The sequence below is a fragment of the Phyllobates terribilis genome, unplaced genomic scaffold, assembly GCF_046119375.1.
Source record: "Phyllobates terribilis strain yellow unplaced genomic scaffold, ASM4611937v1 Scaffold_11__3_contigs__length_659146591, whole genome shotgun sequence".
Taxonomy (NCBI): domain Eukaryota; kingdom Metazoa; phylum Chordata; class Amphibia; order Anura; family Dendrobatidae; genus Phyllobates; species Phyllobates terribilis.
Genome location: NW_027362771.1, coordinates 426655477 through 426678104, shown reverse-complemented (window position 1 = coordinate 426678104; position 22628 = coordinate 426655477). Strand labels below are relative to the sequence as shown.

Here is a 22628-nt window from a genome sequence, read left to right as displayed (position 1 = left end):
CCCTCCCCCCATGTGCATCTCTCATCTCTCCCCTCCCTCCCATGTGCATCTCTCATCTCTCCCCTCCCCCCCATGTGCATCTCTCATCTCTCCCCTCCCCCATGTGCATCTCCCATTCCCCCCACTCCTAGTTAATTGTATTTAAAAAAAAATAAAACTTGTTATACTTACCCCCATGCGATCCCTGCAGAATCCTGGCGCTCGTCCAAATCGCTGACACCAGGTTCTCCTGACTTCCGGCCATGTGACGGCGCCGTCACATGACCGGAAGTCAGGGGAATCATGAAGGTGCTGCCGCAGCAGCGCAGCGCTAAGATGTCCCGGACCCGGCGCTTAGCATGCGGCCGGGGGCCCCATGAGGAGAGAGACGCACAAGAGGGGGGCTCCGAGGGGGCTCCTACCGGCCGGGCCCCATACTGGAGTCAGGGCAGTCATGCCCTGATGGCGGCCCTGCTGGAGGCTGGAGGGGCCCCCTCTCCCCGCGGACCGGCTGAAAAACCCCAACGGCCCGGTCCTGGTCCGCGGACCGGCGGTTGGGGACCTCTGCTATAAGGTACTGGTCACTACAATGGCAGTTTGCAATTTTCACTCCGCAACATCCACTGCTGCTTGTTTCTGGAAAACACCAAATGGAGTAAAAATCGTCACTTCACTTGTATATAAATTCACAAAGGGGTATAATTTCCAAAACGGGGTCTCTTGAGGGGAGGTTCTGCTCTTTTAGCACCTAGGGGCTCTGTATGTGGAGTCCGCAAACTATTCTAGGAAAATCTGCGCTCCAGGAGGCAAATGGCTCTCCGTCCCTCCCGAGTCTCGCTGTATGGCTAAGCAGTACTGTACAGTCACATATGGGGTATTTTTACATTGAGCAGAAATTGTGGGGCAAATTTTGGTGCCATTTTCCCTTGTGAAAATGTAAAATCTGGGGCTAAAACATAATTTTTGTGGTAAAAATTTCATTATTTTTTTTTCTTTACTGCCCAGTGATATAAAATTCTGTGACACACCTGTGGCATCAATATGATCACTGCACCCCTAGATGAATTCATTGAGAGGTGTAGTTTATAAAATAGGATCACATATGGGGGGGGTTCTGCTGTTCTGGCACCTCTGAGGCTTTGCCAGGGGGTCATGGCAGCAGCTAACCATAACGGTAAAATCTGCACTATAATATGGCGCTCCTTCCCTTCTGAGCTTTGCTCTGTGTTTGAAAAGTAGTTCCCGGTGACATGTAGGGTATTGGTGCACTCAGGAGTAATTTTTACAACAAACTGAGGCCCATTTTTTCCTACTAGTCCTTAGAAAAATTAAAAACATCAGGTTAAAACATCATTTTAGTGGTAAAAATGTAATTATTCTTTCTTCACCTCCCAATGGTATAAAATTCTGTGAGTCACATGTGGTGTCAATATGATCACTGCACCCCTAGATAAATTCATTGAGAGGTGTACTTTGTGAAATAGGTCACTTATGGGGGGTTTCTGCTGTTCTGGCACCTCAGGGGTTCTTCCAATGTGACATGGCACCCTCAAACCATTCTAGCAAAATCTGAACTCCAATATGATGCTTATTCTCTTCTGAGCTTTGCACTGTCACAAAAGTAGTTTTCGACCACATATGAGGTATTTCTGTACTCAGGAGAAATTGCACAACAAATATTGGGGTCCATTTTATCCTGCTATCCTTGTGAAGATGAAAACATTTTGGGCTAGAACAACATTTTTGATGGAAAAATATATATATTTTTTACATTTTTATTCCTTCAGGGGTCTAAACGCGACACTGCGTCCAGTCTCTATTACAGCCAATTTTGCGTTCAAAAAGTCACTGCTCCTTCCCTTCCGAGCCCTGCCGTGGGCCCAAACAGTAGTTCTACCCCCCCCCTCTCACATATGGGGTATCGGCGTGCTAAGGAGAAATTGAACAACAAATTTTGGGGTCCATTTTCTCCTGTTACCCTTGTGAAAAACAATTGGGGCTAAAGAAGATTTGTGTGCTAAAAAAGTTAAATGTTCATTTTTTTCCTTCCACTTTGCTACAATTTTTGTGAAGCACCTGAAGGGTTAATAAACATCTTAAATGTGGTTTTGAGCACCTTGAAGGGTTCAGTTTTTAGAATAGTGTGACTGTCACTTTTGGGTATTTTCTGTCATATGGGCCCATCAAAGTCACTTCAAATGTCATGTGGCCCTAAGTTTTGTAATTTTTGTTGGAAAAATGAGAGTTCGCTGGTCAACTTTTCTTAACAAAAAAAAAAAAGTTTCAAAAATTGTGCTGGTGTAAAGTAGACATGTGGGAAATATTGTTTATTAACTATTTTGTGTGATATAACTCTCTTGTTAAAGGGCATAAAGATTAAAAGTTTGCAAATTGCAAAATTTTCCAAATTTTCACCAATTTTTTTTTTTTTCCCCACAAGTAAACGCAAGTCATATCGAACAAATGTTACCACTATCATGAAATACGATATGTCACGAAAAAACAATCTCAGAATCAGGGGGATCCGTTGAAGTGTTCCATAGTTATTACTTCATAAAGTGACAGTGGTCAGAATTGTAAAATTTGGCCTGGTCAGAAAGGTGAAAACAGGCTGGGTGGTGAAGGGGTTAAAGTTGGAGAAAGTTCTGCAATTTACCTTCTTGGTATTATTTTAACATGACAGAAATCTGGCATTTTAACAGGGGTGTGAGTGGATATAAAAAGTTTGTGGGGCTGAAATTGCAAAATGACAAACTTTGCAATATACTTATACAGTTTACTCTCTGCACCCCGCTAGTCTTATATATGTGTACAGATGGCACATCTATAACAGTGACACATGAGTGAGTGCAATAGCCAAACAATGGTCACATTGGGGACTTCACTTTTGACAGAACATTGCTGCTGTGACCAGTGATTGGCCAATATTATCTGATGTCACTGCGTACAGGCTGACTCTTTTTTTTGTCTAGTGATGATACAACAGGGGTGCAGTTTCTGATGCAGTTTTTTCAAACACCTGAGTGGATAGTAAAAAAAAAAAGAGAAAAATCAGATGTTCCTTACACTTCTTTATGATTTCACTCCTGGGTTTGGCTCCATAGAAATATGCCAGAAGCTGCACATGTGGATCCACATGCCATTTTTGGACTGGATATAGTTTGTAGGTGTTCAGATTGTGATTGTCCTACATAACACATATCTTTCTACATTTTTGTAAGATAGAGACTGTAATTTATCTTCTTCTGCTGCTAATCTCCTTGAATAATCTTTGTTAATACATATTTTTTTTATATCTAGTGTCTATGGAAAACTTGCATGCACCTAGTGGGGATCGTGTCCTTAGCCAAATAATTGATCGTATTCCTCGCCCAACAAACAGAATCAGGTACCTGATTTACTATCGTGAAATGTATGTTACAATTTTTTATTAATCCTCAGAAAAATAAATCCCTGATCTCTTCAAAATGATAAATAGTACCTGTACAGTCAGAAGGAGTATAATGATCCAAGTATCTACAAATATATCAAAATGTATTAGAATCAACAAATATATAAAAAAAAAAAAGCAAACCTACTGTTTATAATAAAATCCATTGATAACATTAACAGAAAATACAGAAAAACAACAAACCGCAGTGGCTCTGTTACAAGTCCATATATGTGGGTAAGAAATATATATTCAATTGTATACAATAAATATGCAATGAATTATACACAACTGCCCATATGAACCAGCAACCAGAGAATGTCTGTCTATAAGGGCTCATACTCATCTGCGAGGAAAACTGACGAGTGCTTTTTTTTTTTTTTTTTTATATATTTCATTTTTTCTCAGATCGGACTGAGAAAAAAATCGCAGCACGCTGCTAGTGGCCGTGTATATCGGACGAGACTCGCCAATGCAAGTCAATGGATGCGATAAAAAAAAATTGCTCGGCACTCGAACCATAGTAACATAGTAACATAGTTTGTAAAGCCGAATAAAGACTTGCGTCCATCAAGTTCGACCTGTTAGTTCTGTAATTGCTAAAGTTGATCCAGAGGAGGGCAAAAACCCCAAATGATTTGGCCAGTCTTCACCTGAGGAAAAATTCCCTCCCGACTCTGAAACCAGCAGTCAGAATAAATCCCTGTATCAACCTACTATTTTATTTTATTTTTAAGTATATGCAGAAATCTGCCTGGTATCTAGAAATGCATCCAGTCCCCGCTTGAACTGGTTTAGTGAATCCGACATTACCGTCTCCTCACTCAGTGAATTCCATATTCTCACTGCTCTTACCGTAAAGAACCCCTTCCTATGCTGGTGCTGAAACCTTTTCTCTTCCAGGCTTAGTGAGTGCCCTCTTGTTACCGTAATATCCCTCCTTTTGAACAAATCCCGGCCAAGGTCTCTATACTGTCCCCTAACATATTTGTACACATTTATTATGTCCCCCCTCAACCTTCTCTTTTCCAGGCTGAATAGTCCTAGTTTTGCCAACCTCTCTGGGTATTGCAGTCCCTCCATTCCCTTTATTAATTTTGTTGCCCTCCTTTGTACCTTTTCAAGCTCATTTATATCCTTTCTATATAGTGGGGCCCATAACTGAGCACAGTATTCCAAGTGTGGTCTGACCAGTGCTTTGTACAGTGGAAGAACAATGTTCTCATCCTTTGCAGCTATACCTCTTCTGATACATCCCATTACCCTGTTTGCCCTTACAGCAGCGGCCTGACTTTGGGCACTCCAATTTAGTTTGCTATCAATCAAGATGCCCAAGTCCTTCTCCATCTCTGAATTCCCCAATGATTTCCCATTCAGTGAGTACTGGTGAGTTCCATTTTTCCTTCCCATATGTATGACCTTACATTTCTCCTCGTTAAACCTCATTTGCCATTTAATGCTCCACCTACCCAGCTTATCCAAATCCCTCTGTAGGTCTGCACTGTCCTCTTTTGTATTAATTGTTTTACATAACTTTGTGTCATCTGCAAATATTGATATTTTACTATTTATCCCGCTGACTATGTTGTTAATAAAGATATTAAATAACATTGGGCCTAGTACAGACCCCTGTGGTACCCCACTAGTGTCGCTTACCCAATCTGAGTATATTCCATTTATAACCACCCTCTGCCTTCTATCCTTTAGCCAGTTAGCTACCCACTTGCAGACATTTTCCCCCAGCCCCATCATTCTCATTTTGTATACCAACCTATTATGTGGCACGCTATCGAACGCTTTTGAGAAGTCGAGATACACGACATCCACTGGTTCCCCCTGATCTACTCGAGAGCTAACCTCCTCGTAGAAGTCAATCAGGTTTGTTTGGCAGGAGCGATTCCTCATGAATCCATGTTGGTTCGGGATTAAAAGATTATTAGCATCAAGATGCTCCGTAATTGCCTCTTTAATGAAACTTTCAAAAATTTTGCCCACAACGGACGTCAGACTCACCGGCCGATAGTTTCCGGCGTCACTTTTCGCTCCCTTTTTGAATATTGGCACTACATTCGCCTGTCGCCAATCAAGTGGCACAGACCCAGTCTCAACAGAGTCCTTAAATATAAGATATAACGGACTGTCTATCACATTACTTAGTTCCCTTAGTACCCGTGGGTGTATGCCATCAGGTCCTGGTGATTTGTTTATTTTAATGTTACTGAGGTGTTTCTGTACCCCAGCTTGGGTTAGATTTGTCATACTTAGTGGAGGATTAAGTTTGTCACTTCTCATTTCTCCTGTTAGTTCGATTTCCTTTGTGAAAGTTGTCGAAAAAAAATTATTTAATAGATTAGCTTTATCCTCATCTTTCTCTATGATTTTGCCTTCCTCACTTTTTATCTGTCCAATATTATCCGATTTAATCCTTTTACTATTTATATACGTAAAGAACAGTTTGGGATTTGATCTACTTTCCCTAGCAATACGTCTCTCTGTTTCCTCCTTCGCTATTTTTATTTGTTTTTTGCAGGTTCTCGTTTTTTCCTTGTAACACATTAGTGCCTCCTTACTGTTTTCCTGTTTTAATCTCTTGAATGCCTCTTTTTTGCTATTTACCGCCCCTTTTACGTTCTTGTTCAACCATATTGGTTTCCTCTTATTTCTGGCCCTTTTATTCCTATACGGTATATACCTCTCGCACTGAGTATTCAGAATTCTTTTGAAGGTTTCCCATTTACTATTCGTATTCCTTTGATTAAGAACTTTGTCCCAGTCAATAAGTTGAAGGCTTTCTATCAGCTGATCAAACTTCGCCCTCCTAAAGTTTAATGTTTTTGTTGTTCCCTTATTGATAACCCTACTGAAGGGCATTTTGAAGTCGATAATATTATGGTCGCTATTACCTAGGTGCCCCCCTATCTGTACTTCAGTTATTCTATCAGGCCTATTAGTCAATATTAAGTCCAACACGGCCTTCCCTCTCGTTGGTTCCTGCACTAGTTGGGAGAGATAATTATCCTTAATATTTGTCAAGAACCTTTTTCCTTTCTGAGATCTACAGGTTTCTGTTTCCCAGTCAATATCCGGGTAGTTGAAATCCCCCATTACAATCACTTCATTATGTTTTGCTACTTTGTCTATTTGTCCTAATAGCAGATTCTCATTCTCCTCTGTTATATTGGGTGGCTTATAGCAGACCCCCAGTAATATTTTATTATTATTTTTAGTTCCCTCTATCTCTACCCACATGGACTCGACCCCCTCTTCTCCCTCTCCTATATCTTCCCTTAGTCTGGGTTTTAGACATGACTTTACATATAAGCAGACTCCTCCGCCTTTCCCCTGTTTCCGGTCCCTTCTAAATAAACTATAATCTAATAAATTTAATAAATTTACCGCCCAGTCGTAGCTATCGTCTAGCCAAGTCTCTGTTATACCTACGATGTCATACCTCTCCTCCGATATAAGCGCCTGCAGCTCATCCGCCTTATTGGTCAGGCTTCTTGCGTTGGTCAGCATGCAAGATAAAACTTTGGGGTTATTTAGCATCCTATTCTTCTCTAACGATCTAACTGTACTATCCCCACCCCCCTCTCCACCCTCATTATATTCACTTCTCCCCTTCCCCCTTGCTTGCATGCGTGTGCCGCCCTATTTGTACGCATCCATCTCCTACAAAACTTGACATTTAATCAGCTGAGTACAGTAAATTTACTGTATGACCTGTCAGAATAGATAGAAATATGTCAGTGACATACAGCTCTGGCAAAAATGAAGAGACCACTGCACAGTTTTCTAAAAATCACCATCTCTACATGTCTGACAGCCATTCCATTCCAGTGTCAGTAGAATTCCAACCCAAGTCCACCTCATTCTACTTAATGTGCTTCTTATTAGGTGATCACCTGAACCAAATCTTATGTAACGAGGGAAAGTATAAAAAACACTGCTGTGGTCTTCACAATCCTCTTGCAATAGGACAAGCTGGATGGCAAAACAAGTGCTAGGAACAGCCCCAAAAGTAATTTGAATGAAAAAAATAACTTTTAACCATGCCAAAGGAGTTGAAAATAAAAGTCTTGAGTGAGGAAAAGAAGGGCTCAATTCTGGCTTTACTAGCAGAGGGATACAGTGAGCGTCATGTTGCCTCCATCCTTGTAATGGACTGCAGTCTTCGAAATTTTAACAAGGTCAAGCAGCAGACATTGGGGACAACAAAGCTACAGCCCTGCAGAAGGCGAAAGCGACTCTCCACTGACCAGGATAACCCTCATCTTATTCGAATGTCACTCAGCAACCGCAGGATGACATCAAGTGACCTACAAAAGGAATGGCAAATGGCAGCTGGGGTGAAGTGCACTTCAAGAACAGTTCGTAACAGGCTCCTAGAGGCAGGCCTCAAGTCATATAAAGCTAGACAAAAAGCCTTTCATCAATGAGAAGCAAAGGAGAGCCAGGCTGAAGTTTGCCAAAGACCATAAGGATTGGACCATAGAGGACTGTAGTAAGGTAATCTTCTCTGATGAGTCTAATTTTCAGCTTTGCCCAACACCTGGTCGACTAATAGTTAGATGGAGACCTGGAGAGGCATACAAGCCACAGTGTCTTGCACCCACTGTGAAATTTGGTGGCGGATCGGTGATGATCTGGGGATGCTTCAGCAAGGCTGGATTTGGGCAGGTTAACCTTTTGTGAAGGACGTATGAATCAAGCCGCAAACAAGGTTATCCTTGAAAAACACTTGCTTCCTTCTGCTCAGGCAATGTTCCCCAACTCTGCAGACTATCTTCCAGCAGGACAATTCCCCATGCCACACAGCTAGGTCAATCAAGGTGTGGATGAAGGAGCACCACATCAAGACCCTGTCTTGGCCAGCCCAATCTCCAGACCTGAACCCCATTGAAAACCTCTGGAATGTAATCAAAAGGAAGATGGATAGTCACAAGCCATCAAACAAAGAAGAACTGCTTAAATTTTTGTGCCAGGAGTGGCATAAGGTCACCCAAAAACTGTGTGAAAGACTGGTGGAAAGCATGCCAAGACGCATGAAAGCTGTGATTTAAAAATCATTGTTATTTCACCAAATATTGATTTCTGAACTCTTCCTGCGTTAAAACATGACGAGTATTATTGTTTCTAAATGAATAATGCATTATTTGAGGTCTGAAAGCACGGTTTCTTTTTTTATTATTTTGACGATTTCTCATTTGCTGCAAATACAAAAGTTTTAGCTTTGATTTTCGGAGACATGTCAGTAGTTTATAGAATAAAACAACAATGTACATTTTGCTCAAAAATATACCTATAAAGAGAAAAATGAGAGCAAATGAAAATTTTGCAGTGGTCTCCTAATTTTTGCAAGAGCTGTACATAATTATTGTAATGCGTGTGTAGTTTAATATTCATGTATTTAGCTAATAATTCAATAAATGAAAGCGAAAAATGGTGTGGGGTCCCCCAAAATTTTAATTACCAGCTGAGGAAAAGCGGACAGCTGGGGGCTGATGTTTAGCTTGGGAAGGGGGTAATAAACATTGAGTTCCCCAGGCTATTAATATCAGCTCATATCTGTATACTTAGCCTTTACTGGTTATTAAAATGGGTAACGGGTGACCCCCCCCCCCCCCCATCCCGCCAAAAAAAAAAAAAATGACGTGGGGGGTCCCCCCAATAATTAATTACCAGCAAAAGCTAGGCCGACAGCTGTGCGCTGACATTAATAGGTTAAGAAGGGCCTCGCATATTGTCCCTTTCCCAGACTAATAACATCAGCTCTCAGCCTGCCCAGAAATAACGCATCCATAAGATGTGCCAATTCTGGCGCTTAGTCTGCACTCTTCTCACTTGCCCTGGTGCCTTGGCAGGTGGGGTAATAGGGTTGGGGTTGATGTCCACTTTGTATTGGCAGCTGACAACAAGCCCAGGTGTTAGTAATGGAGAGATGTCTATAAGGCACCCCCATTACTAACTCCGTAGTGATATTGTAAGTTAAAAACATCCAGAATAAAGTCCTTATATATGAAATAATGACAGACTTTTTATTGAAATAAACACTTCCCGTCCCTCTCTTATCCATTTAATCAGAAAAATTAAAAATAAAAAAACAAACTTATACTCACCTGTCCAACGAGAAGATATTCCACTGAAGCCCATGTCCCCTGTAAAAGCCCAAAAATAATAAACCACCATATTCCTCACCTGTCTGACGAGAAGATAATCCATTTGTCCCTTGACGAGTCTAGCTCATCTACATTTAGATGTCTTGCTGAATGGTGGCATTATCTGACCGTTCAGCGTGACATCCAGCTCGGTGACTTGCCGTGATGGGAATAAGGTGAGCGGAGTTCATAGCCCATCTTATGGATGCGCCATTTCTGGGGCAGCTGAGAGCTGATTTTTTTTTCTTTTTTTAGTCTGGGAGGAGACCAATATCTGTGGCCCCTTCCTTGCCTAGTAATATCAGCCCGCAGCTGTCTGCCTAGCCTCTGCTGGTTATTAATTATTAGTGGGACTCAACTTCATTTTTTGGAGTGGTCCCCCATTTTAATAACCAGTAAAGGCAAAGTATACAGCTCTGAGCTAATAGTAATAGCCTGGGAAGCTCCATGTTTATTACCCCCTTCCCAGGCTATAAACCTCAGCACCCAGTTGTTGGCTTTCAATCAGCTGGTTATTAAAATGTATGGGGAACCCACTCCATTTTTTTCCTTTTATTACTTAAATACATGTACAGTAAGCTACACACACAAATTAGTGATTATATCTCTCACGTATTTCTATCTATCTCAGTTTTCAAATTACATGTTTTTAAGAATAATTGAAAAGCTAATGTTAAAATCACATTGCATACGGATTGCATTCGCATGTCATTTGGATGCTAGAAGAAAAAGAAGAATTTTTGGTACTCACCTTAAAATCTCTCTTGGAGCATTCATTGGGGAACACGGGTAACCATGGGTGTATGCTGTTGTTGCTATGAGGCTGACACTAGGCAATAAATGAATTAGCTCCTCTTCCTCAGTATACACCCACCGACTGGCACACAGCTTGGCAGTTAGTTTAAAAAAAAAAAAAAAAAAAAAAAAAAAAAGCAATAGGAGAATCAACAACAAAAATCTATATACAGGCCCAACATAGGCACAAACCAGGGAGGGTGCTGTGTCCCCCAGTGAAGGCGCCAAGAAAGATTTTACGATGAGTAACAAAAATCCTTATTTCTTTATCGCTTCATTGGCGGACACAGGTAACCATGGGACGTCCTAAAGCAGTCTCAAGGGAGGGAACAGAATAACTTGCTCAAATCAAGTCAGACGAGCGCCACTTGCAGCACCTTTTTACCTAGGCCGGCATCAGCCGAAGCGTAGGTATGTACCCTGTAGAATCTTGCGAATGTGTGAAGGGATGACCAGGTAGCAGCCTTGCAAATCTGGGTTGCAGAGGCCTGGTGGAAAACTGCCCTTGAGGCCCTCACTCCCGGGGGGTGGTCTGTCTTTAGCGGGATAAGCCTCCAGTATAGTCGAGTGGATCCAGCGGGCGATGGTAGATTTAGAAGCAGGCAGTCCTTTATGGTGACCTTTAGGGATGACAAAGCATCAGAACGTTTGAAAGAAGTGTTCCTTGAGAGGTAGAGCTCAGATCCAGCTTGTACAGAGGCCTCTCCAGAGGATGACGGGCAGAAGGAAGGACAATGTCCTCGTGGATATAGAATGGGGAGACTACCTTAGGAAGGAAAGAATGAATTTGTCTAAGGACCACCTTGTCCTAATGGAGAACGAGAAACTGGGAGCGACGAGAGAGCTGCTAGCTCGGAGACCCTCCTGATGGACGTGAGCTAAAAAGGCAACCTTCCAGGAGAGAAGGGAAGACGTGATGTCCTAAATGGGTTCGAAGAGGGTTTCCTGAAGAACGCTCAAAACTAGGCCCCACGGGTCTACAAGAGGGCAATATGTTGGCGCCAGGCGAGCAACTTCCCGTAGAAAGGTTTTAACCTGGGGACGAGAGGCCAAATTCAATTGAAAGAGAATTGAGAGTGCGGAGACCTGACCCTTGAGGGTACTGAGAGACAAACTGGACTCAAGTCCCGACTGAAGGAAAGTCAGGATGGCTGGAAAGGAAAAAGACATGGGAGCTGGGCGGCTGTCCGATGATAAATGCTAGAGGACGAGTGTTTCCTTGCGTCGATCATGGTCTGTATCGTCTGGTAGTTACCTTTTTGATTCATCTGTGATGCCAGTAGATCTACGTCAGAGGTGCCCCTCCTCTAACAGATCTATTCGAACACTGCGAAGTTGAGCTGAGGAGAGGCCCTGACTGGCAGCCCAGTTGTCCACACCCGGAATGTGCACCGCTGATATTGCTGCTAGTGCCGCTCGGCCCAAGCCAGAATCCGTGAAACCTCTAACATGACGGACTCGCTGCATGTCCCGCCCTAGTGGTTTGTATGCCACGGCCGTGACGTTGTTGGATTGAATGCAAACTGCTTGGCCGTGGAGAAGGGAGAAGTAGTTGGCTCTGTTTCCAGATAGTTGATGGAAAAAAGAGAGGTTTTCTGGGAGTTCCAGTGGACCTGCACTGTGTGATGGAGGAAGACTGCTCCCCATCTGTGAAGAGACTGGCATCTGTAGAGACAACTTGCCAGTGGAGAGAGAGGAATGATCTCCTGTTTCGAATGGAGGTGGAGTGAATCCACCGTGCCAATGACTGTTTCACTCAGAGGCAGGAAAATGTGGCGGTCCAGGGAAGAGATCCTCTCGTCCCAAGCTGACATTAGTGCCAGCTGGTGGGGATGGGTATGGAACTAGCAAAAGGAACGGCTTCCATCTCTGCAATAATCTTCCCTAGTACTCTCATGCAGAGTCGAAGAGCGCGTGGGGATATGCGTCTTGGAGAACGAGTCCCCAAATGGTGAGCTGAGACCTTCTCTGGAAGGAGGACTCCTGGCGTAAGCGATATCAAACTAGGAAAACTAGATGCTGAGCCGGAATCAGGGACGATTTCACACTATTGACTACCTAGCCAAGAGTGTCCAGGGTGATCTGAAGGCTCTGGCAACAGTCTCGGAATGACATACCGTTGATCAGGAGGACGTCCAGATAGAGGATAATTACTATCCCCTTAGAGCGAAGAATTGCCATAACTGCTGTCATCACCTTCGTAAACACTCTGGGGGCTCAGGCCAGGCCAAAGGGGAGCGCTGTGAACTTGCTTTGCTACCCCTGGACCGCGAAGCGGAGAAATCTCTGATGCGCGACACAAATCGTAATGTGAAGATGGGCATCCTGAGTGTCCATAGAGCAGAGGAACTTCTTTGGTTCCATAGCAACAATCACCAAGCGAAGGGATTCCATCCTGAAAGGATGGAGGCACACTTGTCGGTTTAGAAGCTTGAGATCCAGGATCAGAAGGGAGCCGTCCTTCTTTGGGACAACCAAGAGGTTGGAATGAAAACCTGAGGAGTGTACTTGAGGGAACGGGTATGATGACTCCCTCCCGGAGGAGAGCGGAGATGGCTTGAAAAAAGTCTGGGACTTGAGCTGGGACCCTTGGCTGGACGGACATGAAAAAACGTCTGCTTGGGGGAGAAGAAATATTCAATCTTGTAGCCTGTGTAATGATCTCCCTGACCCAGGTGTGTCAACTACGGAAAGCCACGCGTCCCGGTAGATGAGAGAATTCCCAGGTGGGGGTGACCTATCTTGCAGAAGAGAATCTATTGGAACTTTACCCTTAGGGCTTGGTAGAGCGACACTTTGGGCTCCATGCCGGGGCGGGTTTGAATGACTGCTGCTTTCTCACCTGCTGGACAGGGAACCGGTCTTGTTGAGGGGAGGTCTCAGCGGAGGAGAAATGACAAAAGGGACAAAACTGAAGAGAACATCTCCTGGTGACTGTACGCTTAGGCTGGGGGAGAGAGGTGCTCTTAACGCCGGTAGCGTCCGAGATGAGTTGAACCAGCTTAGACCCAAAGAGTCATGATCCCTGGAAGGGGAGATTAAGGGACTTCTTGGAAGCCGGGTCCGCATTCCAGGCCTTAAGTCAGATAATTCTGCGTATGGCTACAATATTGCTGATAACACGGGCTGAACAGCTGGTGGAATCAAGGTACGCGGCAAGTAAATATCTTCCTGCATGGGCAATCTGGTCCGCAAGATCAGCCAGCTCGTCTGACAAGGCGGCTGATAAGATGCCCTGCTGGAGGAGCTTTGCCCTGGTGGCTACCCACATAGAAGCGAAGGCGGAACAGAGAGAGGCACCGGCAGCCTCAAAGGCAGACTTGGCTAGAGCTTCAATCAGTTTGTCGGTGGATTCCTTGAGAGGAACCATCAGGAAGCGACAGAACCATTTTGGCAGACAGGCGAGAGACTGGCGGGTCCACAACCAGGGATTCTGCCCACTTTTTGAGAAAACCGAACCAAAAGGTTTTAAGACATCAAACTGTTTTCTACCTGGGAAGCACTTTTTTGGATGCTCCCAGTATTTGGCAAAGATTCCCTCAAACTCCTTGTGATTGGAAAACGCCCTTTTTGAATGAGACTGAGTGATCCAAGGTGGCGGGGGAGGCACTCATCCTCCTTAATATTGAGTGTCTGATATGAGGCTGTCGACCATGACAACCTGTCGGCTGCTGACAGGTTGGGTAAATGTTCGAGGACTTTCACCAGGGACTGGGATACCTTGGTTAGGTCAGTTACTGATTAAGAAATGGCAACTGCCCACTCCAGGGAAGGGGGTGTGCTCTCGTCCCGGGAGGCGGAGGGCCCCTGTGAGGCTAGCATGTTGGAAGGGCTGCAAGCTTGGCAGAAGGCCGAGACCTGACTTGTGGGCCACTTCGTTTTGCAGAGGGCACAGGCGTAGTGAATAATAGTGGGGGAGAGGCGGGAGTGAGGCTCCCTAGGTCTGAGCATATGTACAGACCTGGGACTGAAGGATGATGCTGAGGAGGACTAAGCCTAGGAGAGAAAAAGACAGCCTGGACAGAGCCTACCCGGTTCTGGATGTGAAGAACCTTGTCGGTGCAGGTCTGCTCGCCGATGTGAAGAGACAGGTGCTGCAAAGAACATCGCTGTGGAGCCTCTGCTGAAGCTGAAAACACTGCCATAGCCAGTGTGCGGGAGCAGAGAGGGGGCGGGCCCAGACAATGCGCACTGCCAAAACCGTGCTGTGAAAGTGAAACAGGCGCTCCCATAGGAGGGAAGAATGCTCTCGCTGATTGGCTGGCACACACGAGGGGTGTGTGGCCTAGACTTCAGGAGAAAAGAGACAACCGCTCTCATAGGGAAAAAAGTGCATGAGCAAGGTTTCACGCACGAGAAGGAGAGGGCGTGACGGGAGTGAAGGCCCTAGGAAGTGGGGGGCAAAATTATTTGGAGCTATAGTGCGTCAGGATGAAAAAAGGCGCTGAAAAGGATAGAGTAGCTGGATCAACTCCATCTAAACTGATGAAGATTGACTGTGGAGAAGAGGGGCAGTACCTGTCTGCAAAGGTCCCTTCTCCTTTTCGAGGACGGTATCAGGAGCCCCTAGGTGAGAAAGGGGGTTACTGGGGAAAAAAGCCATGCTCCTTCACGCACTGTCGTGGTCCCAGACGGTGCAGAATACTGTGTTGACCTCGAGGGGGGGAAAGGTGGGGAAGGTCGCTGCGAAGTGACAATAGTCTTCCTCCCGGTCCACTCTGAGGAGAGGGCTGGGGTGGGGAACAGGCAAGGACCGACCTTCCACGAACCACCATGAGACACGCTTGAAGTGTTAGGGGGTAGGGTCCTGCCTAGAAAACCAGAGAGCATACAATATGAATGGCACCACAGTGTTCTCTTGGTCGCTCATGTTTGGGAAAACAGGGTGAGCAGTTACACTCTGTTACCCTGTAGAGAAGAACCTGAAAAACAAAAGGAAAAGATTAATAACACACAATAGGATGACCTATGGAAGAAAAGACGGATCTGGAATCAGATCTATGTCTGCTTCCTACTGACACTAAGCTAAACTTGACAAGCTTTGTGTCAGTCGGTGGGTGTATACTGCTGAGGAGGAGCTAATTCTTTTTTTGCCTAGTGTCAGCCTCCTAGGGACAGCAGCATACACCCAAGGTTACCTGTGTCCCCCAATGAAGCGATAAAGAAATCTCATTGTACTCGCATGACGCTCGTCCGAGTTTTCAGGAACAACATTGGACCGTTTTTATTCTTTTATTTTTAAACGGTGATGGTTATGATCTCTGATGCACACTATAATAGCCTCAAAGATATTTAGAAATCTAATCTCACAATGTCGTATGGATCATATCATATAGTGAAAAAGTCTCGGCAGATAATACTGACTATTGTTCCCATATTAGGTGATTACCTGTGTGCATTGTGGAGGAGAGGAGACCAACTGCTGTACACTTCAACGCCAGTTTCACCACCACTTGAAACACGTGTCGAAGTATGCATCAGTTGGTCTCATCCACAATGGCCAGACATTCTCTGGTTGCTGGTTCATATGGGCAGTTGTGTATAATTCATTGCACGTTTAATGTATATGATTTAATATATATGTCTTACCCATATATATGGACTTTTAACACAGCCACTGCTGTGCTTTTAGTTGTTTTCTGTATTTTTCTGTCAATGCTATCTATGGTTTTTAATGTAAACAGTATGTTTTCTGTTTTTTTTTTATATTTTTGTTGAATCTAATAAATTTTGATATATTTGTAGATACTTGGATCATTATACTCCTAATGAGTTAATTTTGTGCTAACGCCAATTGAGGCTTACCCAAAATTATCAGACTTTTTTTTTTTTTTTCTCACTAGGAGTGTAATCTCTCCCCCCCCCCCCCCCTGTATGAGGCTGACCAATCATAAGTAGGCAGCAACACATAGGACCAAGCAGAAAACGCCCCACAATAGCTCAAAATTAGCTTCTCCTGTGTGAGACATTAGTGTATTTTTCGGATTATAAGACGCACTTTTTTTCCTTCAAATTTGGGAGGAAAATGGGGGGAGGGGAGCCATTTTATAATCTGAATGTAGCTTACCGGCTGCAGTAGAGTGGGGTCACAGGAGGCAGGGTCGCTGCTGTAGGAGGCCGGCAACTGCAGCTGTGGGACAATGCTGCGGGCCCTGGGCTGGGAGGAGGGGGTGTCCCAGCTGTGCGAGGCTGCAGGGTATGGGCTTCCATAAAATGTCAGTGGTGAGCATAGTCCCCTTCCCATTTCCCTGCTGTGGGCTTCAGGAAAATGGGTGCCGGGGGCGCTGCATGTGCAGATTGAGATCTCGGGGTGTGTCTTATAGTCCGCAAAATACGGTATAGATGACTGTCTGATCTCACTGCAGAATGATTAAAGTTGCTGTGAGATCAACAGACCTGAGTGTCATTACCGATACCTTTTTTGAGCTTTTCATTTGTAATGTGACACAGCTAAAATCACCTGTGATGCCCCTCGCTGACTGCCAGGGTAGAAGACCAGAATACTCCGATCTGCTGTGCTCACTGCAACTTGTAATGGCTCTGCAGTTAGAGCATAGCAGGCTGTCATTACATGCTCCTGTTTTTTTTTTTTCAAATCTGAACATAGTCTTTAATATGTGGATGACTACTTGTGTTATAACGGTACAAACCGTTTTATCAATAGGTTACATCAAATATATTGTTCTTCAAAATTCTAGGTCTGATACTTGTTTTATGATTATAATGTTCTATATTTTCTTATGATTGATGCTAAATTCTTTTTTTTCCAGTGAATTTAACTGTGAAGAAAGTAATGAACTTGAAGGTGCGGCTGACTGCAGTACACAGTCACTACAAGCTGAAGGTAACCAGTAGAGGGCATTTTGTTTTAAAAGCCAGTAAATGTTGGACTCCCCTTTTGACTAAGGCTAGTGTTAGATCATTTCTTAAGTATGTATTTTTTGGCTCAAACTTAAATTGCAGCACATGCTGGTCATAGTTTAAAAAGGAAACAAAAAAAGCCTGCTGTTTTAAAAATGGTCTCCCGTATGTGAATGTCATATGCAAATATCCGATAGGGTGTAGAAATATATTTTCTTCCCTCTGGAATAGCTCCTCTAGAAAGGGAATTATAAGTTTGGTTACTTATATGTCCATAGATCAGCCTATTGTTATTAAAAGGAACCTGTCAAGTAATTCATGCTGCCCAAACACGAACCACATGAATCAGGCATCACAATTGACTAAGAAGCCAGGAACTGGGGAAAAAAGTAATCTAGTCAGGACTCTGCTTCTTCCCTTCTGGATCCAAATGATTGATGGTCTTTCTATATTCATGGATAGTGAGAGCTCTGTTAGTCTAGTTGCTCACGGCAGGGAGAAGACTATGTGGACTTTACCATACAGTGGCTTGTGAAAGTTTTCACCCCCTTGGCATTTTTTCTGTTTTGCTGCCTCACAACCTGGAATTTCAGTTTTTTTTTTGAGGGTTTGCATCAGTTCATGTAAAGAACATGCCTACAGCTGTGAACATTTGGTTTTCTTTTTATGGGGAACCAAACAACAAATAGAACAAAATAACTATAGTGTAACTTCAGTGTGCATAACTATTCACCCTTCTAAAGTCAGTACTTCGCGAAAATAGAGAAACACATCCGGGTAGAAATAACCATAAATAGGTTCAACATCATCACCCAAATTTGGACCAATATATACAATACAGACCAAAAGTTTGGACACACCTTCTCATTTAAAGATTTTTTTGTATTTTCATGACTGTGAAAATTGTACATTCACACTGAAGGCATCAAAACTATGAATTAACACATGTGGAATTATATACTTAACAAAAAAGTGTGAAACAACTGAAAATATGTCTTATATTCTAGGTTCTTCTAAGTAGCCACCTTTTGCTTTGATGACTGCATTGCACACTCTTGGCATTCTCTTGATGAGCTTCAAGAGGTAGTCACCGGAAATGGTCTTCCAACAATCTTGAAGGCATTCCCAGAGATGCTTAGCACTTGTTGGCCCTTTTGCCTTCACTCTGCGGTCCAGCTCACCCCAAACCATCTTGATTGGGTTCAGGTCTGGTGACTGTGGAGGTCGGGTCATCTGGCTTACTACCCCATCACTCTCCTTCTTGGTCAAAAAGCCCTTACACAGCCTGGAGGTGTGTTTGGGGTCATTGTCCTGTTGAAAAATAAAAATGATGCTCCAACTAAACGCAAACCGGATGGAATAGCATGCCGCTGCAAGATGCTGTGGTAGCCATGCTGGTTCAGTATGCCTTCAATTTTGAATAAATCCCCAACAGTGTCACTAGCAAAGCAGCCCCACACCATCACACCTCCTCCTCCATGCTTCACCGTGGAAACCAGGCATGTAGAGTCCATCCGTTCACCTTTTCTGCGTTGCACAAAGACACGGTGGTTGGAACCAAAGATCTCAAATTTGGACTCATCAGACCAAAGCGCAGATTTCCACTGGTCTAATGTCCATTCCTTGTGTTCTTTAGCCCAAACAAGTCTCTTCTGCTTGTCGCCTGTCCTTAGCAGTGGCTTCCTAGCAGCTATTTTACCATGAAGGCCTGCTGCACAAAGTCTCCTCTTAACAGTTGTTGTAGAGATGTGTCTGCTGCTAGAACTCTGCATGGCATTGACCTGGGTCTCTAATCTAAGCTGCTGTTAACCTGCGATTTCTGAGGCTGGTGATTCGGATAAACTTATCCTCTGAAGCAGAGGTGACTGTTGGTCTTCCTTTCCTGGGGCGGTCCTCATGTGAGCCAGTTTCTTTGTAGCTCTTGATGGTTTTTGCAACTACACTTGGGGACACTTTCAAAGTTTTCCCAATTTTTCGCACTGACTGACCTTAATTTCTTAAAGTAATGATGGCCACTCGTTTTTCTTTACTTGGCTGCTTTTTTCTTGCCATAATATAAATTCTAACAGTCTATTCAGTAGGACTATCAGCTGTGTATCCTCCAGACTTCTGCACAGCACAACTGATGGTCCCAACCCCATTTATAAGGCAAGAAATCCCACTTATTAAACCTGACAGGGCACACCTGTGAAGTGAAAACCATTTCCGGTGACTACCTCTTGAAGCTCATCAAGAGAATGCCAAGAGTGTGCAAAGCAGTCATCAAAGCAAAAGGTGGCTACTTTGAAGAACCTAGAATATAAGACATATTTTCAGTTGCTTCACACTTTTTTGTTAATTATATAATTCCACATGTGTTAATTCATAGTTTTGATGCCTTCAGTGTGAATGTACAATTTTCACAGTCATAAAAATACAGAAATTTCTTTACATGAGAAGGTGTGTCCAAACTTTTGGTCTGTACTGTATGTATATGGGATCACCAAAGCAAAATATAGAAACAAACCAGAGAAGAAAACTTTGAATAAAGATCCACATAATTATCAAGTTAGAAGTAAATTTTATTAATTCATAATCAGACATAGAAAAAAAGGGGAGAAAAGATCCATAATTACAGGGAACAGTAATCAAATAAAATGACAAAAGAAACAAAGCAAACTAACAGGGGCACAAACAAGGAACATGATGATAGAAAAATCCACAGTAAAATTTATCAGCCGAGCTGTCAATTACTCCACAGTTAATATCAAAAGTGCAAATGCTTCAAGGGACAATGAAGGCTACATGTTTAATATAAATGACCATAGTTATTATATAATAAATATATAATTTATATTGAATCCCATAAGGTGCATATGCAGAGTTAATCCTGCTAGCCTAACGGGAGAAATGAGAATAGAGTAGGCTCAGAAGTCGTAGTATATATCACATGGTTACTTACTCCTAGATATACAGCGTTTCTTGCTAGCGCTCACCCCGACGCGCGTTTCGGCACGACTGCCTCCGTCAGGAAAAATAACTCATCTGGCAGGTTCCCTTTAAAAGGCAAATTGGGAACATGATCAAAGTGAATCCTCTCTCAATTTCAATTGGTGGCACATACAGTACATACCTATAGCGACATATTTCTAAAAGCAGGGTATCATAATGGCTCACATTCTATGCATCCTTGCCAGATTCTGGAACATCTCAGCTGACATTCGGCGTACTGGAACTATCCCAGAGCCAGGATTTGGAAGGCCAAAGCACAAGGGAGGAGGATGGAATGGTATTACAAGACATAACAAACTCTGAACCTCAGACACTTGAATGTAACCAAGCAGGTATTGTTCTCTCTACTTGTGACATGCTTTTCCTTAAGCTGAGTTTTCTTGAGAATACAGTTGCTGTCTTTTTCTCTCCATCCACTGTTTGGAGTAGCACTCACTGTTTATATGAGCGATAGTATTTGTAAATTTCATAAAATGGCAGTTTTGGCCATTTTGGGTCTGTTACATATACACAAATCTTGTAAATGTGACACACTGACTCTAATGGTGAGAAATGTTATGTCTGGAATGGTTTTCATATTTTCAGCACAAGACAAACCGGTGAAGACATGGGCATAGACTTGCTGATGGATGCCCTTTTAAAATTGGTTGGGAGTCACATACAAGTAGCTTTCAAATTATTTTTTTTATACTTTTAAATGGCCTGTGTCATTCAACATAGTTTGCATAAACTGATAGTAAAAAGAAAATATGAAATGTGATAAATATTCTTCTTACAAACCCCACCATTCTAAACCAACACCTCCTGCACTCATCATTCACTGACGAGAGGAGAAGCTGAGGGGAGATATTGAGAGATTGTGTTGTAGATTTTAGTAAATGTTTTACCTCCCCCTAGAACTGGATTCACAGTTACACAGCTCGGTATCGCTGTATAATGGCTTGCACACTGCTGCTTTTTCTGAACATGTGCTATAGGAGCAGACATCCCTCATTTCTCTTTGAGCTGGCTTTGGGGAAAATGACAGCTTGTCTCCACCCACTAGCTCAGAGAAAACCGAAAGACATGAAGCCAACATAGAGAAAAAGTGATGAAAAATGCAGGATGTAAGTCATATAACGGACAGAAATATTATTGTTCTTCAAATAAACCCACGCCAAATGTCAACCTATTCTGAAAAGTCACCTGACACGGGTTCAGTTTGATACGGATATCTCACTAGCTTGACAATATGAACTGTATAGTATTACATACATCTTAGACCTGATATGGCCGGTGCACTTAATTGGAAAATCCTTATCAGAATGGCTGAATGATCCTTTTTGTACATTTTCCTGATCTGATCGTATGAACACAGCCCAAGAAATGTTATTTCTCTTGTTAATTAAAAACTATAAAAAATGCTGTATTTCCATCTTAACATTTGTTTAACTCGTTTCAGAATTCCGTGATATTGATGCTCAAACTAAAGAGCGAGTGAGTGTCGCAGAACACGTATTAGAAGATCAGGTCAAACGGTATTTTTACCTTTCTTTTTTTTTTTTTCCCTTTCATTAAACTGGGAAAATTGTCATCAATAGGCCACATCTACTACTACACATTTCTTTTTTTTTATAATAAAGAATCCCTGCCACCTTCACTTTCCTAATTTGAATTACTTACCCTGGCCTAATACGATTTGTCTAATTTACTACTTCGCACCCCTAGTCCGTACAGACAGGGACTGATGCACATATATTGGTTGTAAACATTTTTGGAATGGTAAAGATGGCAAAATGGGTTGTTACAGATGTAGTTATTATATTATGTTATCTGTTTGTTTTTGCTGAGCAGATATGTCGAGCACAATTTGTTGAGATGGGGGAGGGTAGAAGTGGGGGTTTTGTTTTTGATTTCTGTATTAATTTAAAGTTAATAAAGACTATCTGATTCATAAAAAGATGGTAATATGGGCTTTATCTTGTCTTTTAGTCAGAAAATGTTGTCTTTGTAATTTTTCAGTACTCTAAATGTTTCCATAAAAATAAAAAAAATGATAGCATGGTCTCTTTACCAGCATAAATTCTATATGTATGTCATTTTGAGAGTTATTTAAGCTAAGTTACCAGTACGTGTCAGGTCAGATGCTGTAATCACAATGCCCTTTGCATCCTCCTCATTGCTCTGATGTGGCCAGTAGGAACATCAATCATGGCCAAGGGGATGTGATTACAGCATCTGAGGCCTGACTGATCTGGGTGAATTTACGCACCAGTGGACTAGTCCAAGGTAATTCACATAGGACGAGGATGGCAATAAGGGTATGTGCACATGTTCTGGGTTTGCAGCAGAAAAATCTGCAAATCCTCATGTGTTGCCTTTCGGCTGCATTTTTTGCGCTTGTGTTGCGTTTCATATGGATGTTTTTCCCCACT

General features: G+C 42.9%; 1 protein-coding gene across 3 annotated transcripts in view; it reads left to right on the top strand.

Moving 5' to 3' along the window:
• The window catches only part of TP53BP1 (tumor protein p53 binding protein 1), a 155875-nt gene that overhangs the window by 68316 nt on the left and 64931 nt on the right, over positions 1-22628 (top strand). For all 3 annotated transcript variants that reach the window (XM_073653151.1, XM_073653149.1, XM_073653148.1), the window contains exons 4-7: positions 3280-3367; positions 17133-17206; positions 20400-20546; positions 21656-21731. In XM_073653151.1, the coding sequence (XP_073509252.1) occupies positions 3280-3367; positions 17133-17206; positions 20400-20546; positions 21656-21731 (385 nt within the window). The remainder of the gene's footprint in view (positions 1-3279; positions 3368-17132; positions 17207-20399; positions 20547-21655; positions 21732-22628) is intronic.